At 47.4% G+C, this 10,369-nt stretch overlaps 1 protein-coding gene across 1 annotated transcript; it reads right to left on the reverse strand.

Annotated features, from left to right (window-relative positions):
- Positions 1-3,462: 3,462 nt before the first annotated feature.
- Positions 3,463-7,154, reverse strand: KCTD14 (potassium channel tetramerization domain containing 14). Its single transcript, XM_008938499.1, has 2 exons — positions 7,095-7,154; positions 3,463-4,145 (listed from the first exon to the last, which is right to left on the reverse strand). The coding sequence occupies exons 1-2, from the start codon at positions 7,152-7,154 to the stop codon at positions 3,474-3,476; spliced, it is 732 nt and encodes a 243-aa protein (XP_008936747.1). The 3' UTR covers positions 3,463-3,473.
- Between the last annotated feature and the right edge of the window lie 3,215 nt (positions 7,155-10,369).

A 10,369-nucleotide genomic window follows, 5' to 3' on the forward strand; every position in this document is an offset into this window, starting at 1 on the left:
TGGGAGCCATCGCTGCCCGCCCCGCGCAGCCGTCCTGCGGAATTCCACCGTCTTCCTCTCTGGTTGGTGGTAGAGCGTGTAACCAGCAAAACAGAGTCACAGAATCACGGAATGGTTGAGGGGGGAAGGGACCTTTCGAGGTCATCTAGTGCAACCCCCCTGCACTAAGCAGGGACATAGAATCATCGAATCCTTTCGGTTGGAATCGACAAAAAAGTTCCAGGGATGGGGCAGCGACCACCTCTCGGGGCAACCTGGATCACCAGGGTCTCACCACCATCACTGTAAAAAATGTCTTCCCTCTATCTACTCTATATCTCTCCTCTTTTAGTTTAAAACCATCACCGCTTGTCCTGTCTCAACAAGCCCTATGAAAGAGTCCATCCGCGTCCTTCTTCTAGGCCCCCTGGAAGTCCCGGCAGGCCCCCAGAAGGTCTCCCCAGCTGGAGCCTTCTCCTCTGCAGGCTGCCCAAGCCCAACTCTCTCCTGCTGGGCTCCCAGCAGAGGGGTTCCCCCCTCGGGTCATTGCTGGGGCTCCTCTGGCCCCGCTCCAGCAGGTCCCTGTCTCTGCTGTGCTGAGGACTCCAGAGCTGCCCCAGCACTGCAGGGGGGTCTCCCGAGAGCAGGGCAGAGGGGCAGGATCCCCTCCCTGCCCTGCTGCCCACCAGGCTGGGGGTGCAGCCCCGGCTGCCGGGGGCTTTTGCAGCCCAGGCTGCTGGGGGCTTCTGGGCTGCAAGAGCCCATTGCCAGCTTCTGTCCAGCTTTTCTCCCACCAGTATCCCCAAGGTCTTTTTCCCCAGGGCTTCTCTCCAACCCATCACCTCCAGCCTGGGTTGATACTGAGGACTGCCCCAACCCATGTGCAGGACCTCACACTTGTCTTTGGTGAATCTCACGAGTTTCACGTGGTCCCACTTCCCAACCTTGTCCAGGTCCCTCTGGAAGGTTCCCATCCCTCAGGTGTGTCAATGGCACCACTTGGCTCGGTGTCACCTGCTGACTTTCTGATGGTACACTGGATCCCACTCTCTATGTAATTGATGAAGGTATTGAACAACAGTAGTCCTAATATGGACCCACGAGGGACATCAATTATCACCAGCCTCCATCTGGACATCAAGTTGTTGACCACTACCATCTGTATGTGACCATCCAATCAGTTCCTTATCCACCAAACACTTGACCCCTGAAATCCATCTCTCTCCAGTTCAGAGGGAAGGTTGTTGTGGGGGACCATAAATAGCATGGCTTGTTGTTCCCAGGCAAGCATGGCCTTCAAACCTGTCTCCTCTGAGGAGAGGGGAAAGAGGCCCCGGCACTGGGTAGCCCACTGACAGACCTAACCCGTCTAGCTAGATGACAGGAGACAAAGGCAGTAAATATATCTATGACATTATGTGGCTAGAAGTAGCCAGTGGTGGCCACAGTTTGATCTCATCTTAGGGAAAAGACTATTTGAGAAGGGGCTGAAGGGTCCAAAGGAGGGCCAGGGAAGTGATCAAAGATCTGGAGAACCTACTCTACAAGGCAAGATTGAAGGAGTTGCATCTCTTCTCCCGGGGGGGACCTCGGCACACTCTTCTCTGTACTTAAAGGGTGTCCAAAAAGAGGATGGCCTCCCTTTCTTCACAAGGAGCCACGTGGAGAAGACAAAGGACAATGGATACAACTTGCACAAGGAGAGTTTTCTTCTCTATAAGAAATAAATTTTTTACTGTGAGAACCATCATTCACTGGGATAGCTTTACCAGGGAAGCGGTGGAGTCCACACCACTGGGGGGTTTCAAGATGGGACAGGACAGGGTGCTCAACAAGCTCATTGAATTTCTTTCCAACCGGAGGCTGGATTAGATTAACCTTCAAGGTCCCTTCCATCCTGGGCTGTCCTGGGAGATCACCCTTGATAAAACAAAGTTTCTCATGACAACAGTCCTGTAGTCTTGGGAGGGTGTTTGGTTTAAAGGCCTTAACTACCCCATTATTGCAATTTTTTTCTTCTAATATCTAATTTTAATCTCTTTAAAGGAGCCTTTTGCCTATTGGAAGCCTCCTTGAACTCTCTTCTTCTACTCTAATTAATCACTGACTGCTTGGTTCTGATCACGGATATGATAATAAACCCTACTTTCTAAACCTTCTTGCCTTCTCAGACACTGATTCAGTTCTTACCAAGGTCCCAAAGAGTCCCCTCCCACCCACACCAGAACTGCCCTGAGGTTGGTGGCATTACTCCCAGCTTTCAATGGGGGTAAACCAGTGCTAGGATGAGCGTATCTGACACCAAGCTTAACTAGGGATGATTCAAATCCCTAAGATTTAAAGATAAAACTTCAGGTCTTTAGAATTTGGGAATTTGGAAGGAAAGATGTCAGTAAGTAAACCACTTCTGTATCATTCAAAAAATTTTTAAAAGTTATTTATTTACCGTCCTAGAGATTATTGCCCTTAAATGGAAGAAATCTATGTTCTGAGAAGCAAAAGAAATAAGATTATTAGCAAATTAGCCATTATTATTTTCAGAGTGATTAAAGCCGAGCTAACAGCCATCTCCACGGTAAAAAGAAATGTCTGAATACTAAGAATTTTAAAACACAGTGTAGGATCCAACTCATGGTCTGTAAGGGAGAATTTACACTGAGGTCCCAGGCTATCACTTCAGTGGTGCTTCCTTCCCATCAAATCACAATGGCTTTCCCCTATTCTTCTAAAAGCTTATAAATTTAGAAATAGTACTCTAATAATAGTGAATGTGAGAAGAAAAAGATTAAAATAGTGTGGCCTGAGAGAGGAGTACGCGTCCTTAGATCATAAACTCCTCAGATCAGTGATGGTGTTTTTGCCTTTTGTTGATCCTGGACCATAGATGAGGTTCTCTGTCTTTCCTTCAGAATAAATAATAAATAATGGTAATAAATACATTGGCTAGAGAGTAGGCTGTACTGGAAGAGCAAGAGGAGAGCAGGAGACAGAAATCCTTTGTAACCTAGGTTGTGGTATGAAAAACAATGAGAAGAAGAATTTTTGCCTTCTTTATATGGATACAAATTTAATTAAAGCACGTGTTAATGGAGTTGTCAGTGCTTCTGTCAGGAACTGTGCATGTGTGACCCGTTCCTGTTTCACTGAGAGAGCAACTCCATGTGTCCGTGAGACACCTCTGGGATTATTCATTTTTCTTGGCTTGAGTGAGGTGGGACTGACCCTCAGATCTGGCTCTCGGAACTGATCTAGTAGTCAGCAACACTGAAAGAGTAAAATTCCTCCTTTTTCTAATACCTTTTAAATGTACAGACATCCCATAAAGTCCAAGTAAACGGCGGTTCTTAAGTGCTCTTCATTTGGCAAGCGACCAAAGGAGATCCCTTTGTTGGCCCTTGCATTTCTTCACGTCCCTTTCGCAGTCTGTGGCTTAGTGTCCATGGCCCTGTTTTAATGCCTACCTTCTTCCATTCCCCACCGATGGTGGCACTCTGCTACCACCAGGTGAACAGGAACTTGTAGAAGAAGTCGTGCGATTTGAAGCGAAACCCCTTTTCAGCAATGTGGGGCTGAAAGGATATTTTATACCCTTTGGCTTCAACATCCATCTGAATGCAATCCAGCAGGTCGGAAATACTTGGTGCCGCTTTCCAGGGGCCAAACTTCACCACGGATTTTTTATCCATATCCAAGCTGTTCAAAGCATCCTGACACCGGGCCGCGTCCTCCTCGGTTCGGACCACGCAGACGATGACGCCGGAGCGGCGGGACGCCACCGCTTCCGCCCGGGCGATGCGGATCATCAGCTCGATGTTCTCCCTGTAGTTGGGCACGCGGGCCAGGAACTGCTTCCTCGCCACCAGCTCCCCGAAGATCTGCGGGGAGTCCTCGAGCTGCTTGATGAGAGGCTCGATGTCGTAGAACAACGCCTCCTTGTAGACATCCTGGACGCACTGGGTGGGCACTTGGTTGCTGCGCAGGTACTCCAGGATGTATTTGAAATAGGTGCCTGGCCTGTCGATGAAGAACCTCCCTTCGGAGTCCGTCCTGAGTTTGGGCTGGCCGGTGAACATCTCTGCCAGCTTGGAGCCAGGGTGTTTCTTTAAAGTGCTCAGTGTTGTCGTGTACACCTCCCCGCCAACATTTAATTCCACAATTGGTGACAACTGCAGGTATCACAAGAGGACAAAAAGCCACGTGTTACCCGTCTGACAAGTGAGTGTCAAGGAAAAGGAAAAGAAAAACCCAGCAATTCCAACTGGAGGTTAGAACAATGGTGTGAAAACAGATGCAGGATGTTTATGGAATCACAGAATCATAGAATGGTTTGAGTTGGAAGAGACCCTTAAAGGTCATCTAGTCTGACCCCCTTGCAGTGAGCAGGGACATCTGCAACTAGAGCAGGTTGCTCAGAGCCCCGGCCAACCTCCCCTGGAATGGTTCCAGGGATGGGGCAGCGACCACCTCTCGGGGCAACCTGGGCCCACCACCCTCACTGTAAAAAGTTTCTTCCTTCTATCTGGTCTAAATCTCCTCTCCTTTAGTTTAAAACCATCATCCCTCATCCTGTTGCAACAGGCCCTGTTAAAAGTCCCTCATAACCAGAGCAGCAGAGACATTGGCATTTCTAAATGGCTGAGTCCTCACCACATCTTTGGGAACTAGGAAGGTGTGGTTCTGCCAGTGGGGAATAAGAGCAAGAAGCATCCTGCCCATAGAAGCTGTCAGTGAGCAGAGGATTCACCACTGGTCTCCTAAGTCCTACACAGGCATTGTTCCTGCTGGCCCCTGGCCTTGCAGCGAGAGCCATCTGTGACCTCTGACTGTCCCCTTGTGCAGAGGGACAGGAACAGAGCTCAAAGCTTTGCAGTTCTATTCCTCTCACCCAAGATGGTCTTTTCTCTTCAAAGGAAACACTTCAGCTCTTTGAAACATTAGAAATGGGTGGAATTGGCTCATCCATTTATCTGGGACTTTAGTTATAAATACTGAACTAAGATGTAAAAATCCACGATGTCAGAGGTGGAGGACAGAAGCTGTTCAGCAAAGCACTTTAAAAACTTATGGTAGCTTCAGATAGGAAATAAAGGAAATAATTCATGCAACTGACATGGGTTTAAGAAGAAAGCATGTAAAGTTTGCATTTTTGCTTGGATTCATATTATTTCACTGCTTTTATTTATTTCAATTTATTTCATTCTATTTTCACATCAACACTACTGCTATTTGAAATGCACTGGAGGAGACCTCAGTGTCCAGAAAGCTGGGACCAGTCGTCCAGTTTAACCTTCCTGATGGTTGAGTGCTGATGAGATTTACCAGCCTCTCTTTACACTCAGTCATTTTTTATCATACTCAGAAGAGAAGAACAAGGAGATGAAGGAAGGAGGCAGCTATTTTCCTTGCTGTAACACAAGTCACTTGCCTGACCAGGACCACACCTGCCATTGGGAAGGTGTGAGTCAATAAACAACCTTTTTTTTTCCAAAGTTCACCTGCCCTTTCTTGGACCCGATCACGCAAGGACCTGCTGCAGTGCTGCTAGTCACATGCCTCCAGTGGAGCGTGTACCTAAGTGCTTCGCTGGCTCCCACAGGTACGAGCCCACGGGATGACGTGAGCTGATCTCACAGCTCACACCAAGAGGAGGGGGAGCTCCTGCTGCCCTCTCCCCTCCTCATCCTTGTACCTACCTATGTGTTTCTGTTGCTCACCTCATGCCAGCTTTGCTGCTCCTTCATCTTACTGAGCTGAACTGGTTCACAGAGGATTTAACAAGCGAAAAGAAGGGGCTGGGAACAGACAGCCTGGATCAGAGGGAGATCTTCCCTTTAAACAGCAACAAGCTGTCAGCTTGAGCAAAAATTTGCTCGCAGCCTAGGCAAGCCAGAGAAATCACAGAAAATTTAGGCTAAATACCCAGCTGGAATACTGCTTTACCCTAGCATGCGTGGCTTCATCTTGAGGGCAATCATTTACACTAGGGCCAAGGAGATGTAGAAAATTACTCTGTCAGAGACTATCATCTGGTGATTCCCACCCACTGAAGAACATGGCCCAAAGCTGTTTCTGTAGTAAAGCATCTGAGTTAGGAAATTTGTGATTACTGCAAGTCATAACAACAGCCTCCCCTGGCTGAGATTCTTTTGCCAAGAGGGTCCCATGCTTTTGAGCCTTTCCTCCTTTTTCAGATGGCAGGTCAGACGTTTCATGCTGTTTGTCTCTGATACAAACGAGTAACATGTTCGTCATTAGTACAATAGCTCAACTAACCTCGTGTTCTCAGATCCTCATCAATGGTTTTGGCTTGAGGCCAAACTGGCTCCCAGCAGACTGGGAGTACCAGCACCAGTTAATTCCCTGCTCTGTAAGTCAGCAAGGTGACACTTGGGAAAGTCATTCCACCTGTCTTTGCCCCAGTTTATTCATCTGCAAACCAGTTACCTCCTTGGGGAAGGATTTTGCAACCTACACCTGAAAAGTGCAACAAAAGAAGGCTGGAATTTTTGAAGGCAGAGAGGTCTGGGGGAGAGGCTGTACAGTGACAACAGAGAAGACAAACCAGTTAGTGGCAGACTGAGGGCAGAGGAGAGGATAAGGAAAACACCATCTGATCTTATCACTGATTCCTGTCAAGTAACATACTGCTTGCCTGAGGTTGCCATTGATTTTCCTTAGAGCTCAAAAATCTACTACTCCCACCTGACGATTCTGCACCTTTACAACCCAGGGCAGCATTTGCATCACTAGAGACTCTAAGAACTCTTGAAAACCTCCAAAACTCACAACAGGCTTTTCTTTAGGGATCTGACCAACTCAAGTTCGTATTCAATTAATTCCACCTTTTGTCCAAGCAGAAACAGAACCACTCTGGTTATTTCCTGTTGCCAAATCTTGTATGCCTACGAGGGATGTGCCCTCCTGTAAGCAAACTGGTGCAAACAGGGGGTCAGACACAACTTTTTACCTAAAGTCCTCTTCTTGGTCACGTATCTGCCAACTTCTACTGCCTTCAGAGTAACAGATGGGGAGGAAAACAACCCTCTAATGTAACCCAAAGGGGGTGCTTTGATCCCAATAAGGAAACCATAGCCTCGAACCTATACCTTACTCACTGTATGCAGGCTGCCGGTGACCTGCCTCCCAAGGGGCTTGTGCTCCGATGAAATGCTCATCTCCACGGGGAGCTGGTGGCTCAGCGGCGCGGGGGAACCTCCTGCTCGGGACTCGGGTCCTGCCCCACGCTCTGCTCCGGTCCTCTTGCCCTCGGTTTTGCTTTGTCGGGTCAGGTTTTTTCCAAGCCCCCAGCCCAGCGGTTCCCCGGGAGGCTCCGGCTGGCTCCAGGCACAGCCCCGGTGCGGGCTGCAGGTGCAGGGAGAGGGGAGGGAACTGCCTGAAAGCGGAAGTATTTACTCATTAGTTTTCTGGCAACCGGCAAGGTGCAGAGTGGACTCAGGCTGGCTGCCAGTGCACACCTCCTGTAATGCTATCTGTGCTGGGACCGAGAGCCAAATAATCCTTTCCAAAGGAGGCCCAGAGCACCTCCGAGGAGCCCCACGTGTGCCTGCACGACCACCTCTGCCTCCCAAGTTGGTTGTATCCATGACAATGCTTTCACAGCTTTTTGGCCTCCATGCGCTGCTGGTTTAAAGCACAGTTTATCCCAAACCGTCTCACTGATCCCATTTGTCATACTCATCGATGACAGATCAGGGTGTCTACCATCTGTTCAAGGTGGTGGCACTTTCTTCCTCGCCAGTACAATCTACAGGCACTGAGTAATTTCTGCAAGATAAATAAAACCAAACCTGAATCTCTGCTTGAGCTTGAACCATTTGTTTCAGTTGTTCACGAATATTTGATTAGTGTCTTTGCCTGGCATTGTTTTCTAATATCCTGTATCCACCAATATCAAAAGTGGAGAGCACCACAGATTCAGAGGCAGGGAGACTGTTTCTCACAGCACTGAAACACTCACAAGGTTGTCTGTGTTCATTTTCTAAATGCAGAGGATCAAATCAGAGTGAGCCTAAACAACCTCTCCAGATCCAGACTATAGATCTACAGAGTCTCCTTGGTTTTATTCTAGATGTTTCTGAGCGTGCTGTTGCTCTCAAATTTGTCTTCAGGCCACTCACCAATTCTGTATTTGTTCCATTACAGTGGCAAAATTGCTGTGGACGTGATTGTCCAGAAGTGTAGGTCAGTGTTTGTAATATCTTGTGTTAGATCAGTTGATACAGCTGGATAAAATCACCCATGCTTTAGGGCACACAAAGCTTTCGCGGGTGTGTCAGGTTCTCTTTCAGCTTGCTTGGAGATTTTTCCATTTTTTTTCCATTTTCTGTTGGTCTAATACAAGGTGTTACCTTCTATACCAAACTTTTCTCACTCTCTTTCATTCCAAGGCTGTTTCCTGATACCAGCAACCAAAGGGAAAATCTCAGATAAATACAGTGCTTCCTAAAAATCTTCCTGGAGGATATTTTAATGATAAGGGGTCCTTAGTAATAACTTATGTCTGAGTTATCTCTGCTGCTTTGAGTAGAAGAGCTTGAATTTTCCCTTTGCCAGACCAGAAGATTTATTAGTGCTGGATGAACTCATGAGGTCTGCTTGGGAGGCCAGGTTTTGTGACTTGTAATAATTTTTTTTTAAATCAATCCTTATTGAAAAATAAAGATAACTGGAAGATCTGCATCTTCTGTGCCTTCAATTCCTGCAAGTTCCATTCTTTGGGCTGGCTCATGTAGGTTCTTCAGAAAATATCCTGGATATAAATGACAGAGGTGGAGTTCATCTCATGTCTTCAATGCTGGAGGTGATAACTATTCCTTCTACAGCTGCAGAACTCAGTAGGGTGGACTGTCAGCTCTGTGCTCATAAAAGCTTTTCACCAGGGAAGGGTGAAGAGCAGTAATAGAGGTTACTTTGTTCAAAAGCTCTCCTGGAAGGAAGAATCAAGCGTGGCTGATGGTGTTTGAGGCCAAACCTCCAATGCCACAATGCAGATCCTCACCACTTCAGGTGTTAGTTGAAAAGGAAGAGTTGTTAGCTGACATCCACAATCTTTTTCTACTGCTAGACCAATCACAGCTGGTACTTCAGTCTGATGAAGATACTGGTCTGGTTCCTCTACTCTTTAATTCTTTTTTTTTTCTATCTGGGACTCTTTTGCGGGCCTGTTGTGGGACAAAGGATCAGCCTGAAAGCCTGTGAAGTATTTTGGCTGGAAGTCACCATGTATGTGAAAAGTCTGATTGTTATTATTTGTGTTTCTTCTGGGATATTTTAATCCCACCAACTGCATGACTTGCTTTAAGATGGCATTTTTCAGTCCTGCTATACAAATAAGTCCCAGTTGGATTTTTTTTCCCCTTTTCAGTAAGGATTTTGTTTGGACTGCCAAATTCATCAGGAAAGGCCTTAAGAAGTTATCAGAGCCCAAGCCACTGGCATATTGCTGTTTGCCCATGGGAATTTGGTACCCTTTTTTTTTTAGGTTTTCACACCAGAGGTGGCATCCTGGATTACTAGGACCACACAATTGTTTGGTGTCACAGCTTTTCTAGGCAGGCGTCTGACTCTGCATCAAAGCCCTCTGTGACTGCACTAAGTGGAAACAGTTGCTCTTGCAGTTTGTCAGTCCTCCTTTTACCCTACAGTCAAAGCCATGCTGAAGAAACCAGTGGGTGAGGGAGCAGCCCATGAAAAGCAAAAGTAGGATCAGCATTTTGGAGAGGACTGGGGGAGGCAGCTCTGACAAGGCTCTGAGCAGTCCATGCTGGTAACAGCTAGTTGAGGCTGGTTTGAATTTCATTCTTTCCTTGAGAAGAGAGAAGTCAGGACCATGAAATTTTCCATAGCCTTGGGGGACCTGGGTCCTTGGATTCCCACAGCCAGCAGCTCCATTGTAGCTGCTGCTGCTCCACACTCCCTGGAGAAGTCTTGGTCACCACTGTGCTGTTTTGGGGAGATTAGCTGGGTTTCTCCCTTTAGGGAATGGGATTTGATTGTCAGGGAGGTTGGATTAGATGAGCTTGAGGGTCACTTCCAGCCTGAGCCATCCTATGACTTGTACGAAGTTGGAATTTCCAACTACGATCTCTGCTGGGCTTTGTGTTTGTTACCATTTGTGCTGGATCCCTGAAATCCTTCATCCTTCTGGGGCCTTTTAAAGCTGCATCTGATGCACTGATGGTCTGTTGGGGATCCACCTCTACTTGCTGTCAAGCAGAGAAACAGAGCTCTGAGGATGTTTGCAGAGGAGATCCAGCAGAGTCAGCAAGGTCCTGTCCTCAAAGGGGAGGCTGCTGAGACCTATTGGAGAAGCTTGCTGCCCAAATGGGTCATGGAGCCATGAGGAGGATGAGGAAGTGTCAGACGCTGG

The sequence above is a fragment of the Merops nubicus genome, unplaced genomic scaffold (assembly GCF_000691845.1).
Source record: "Merops nubicus isolate BGI_N331 unplaced genomic scaffold, ASM69184v1 scaffold36434, whole genome shotgun sequence".
NCBI lineage: Eukaryota > Metazoa > Chordata > Aves > Coraciiformes > Meropidae > Merops > Merops nubicus.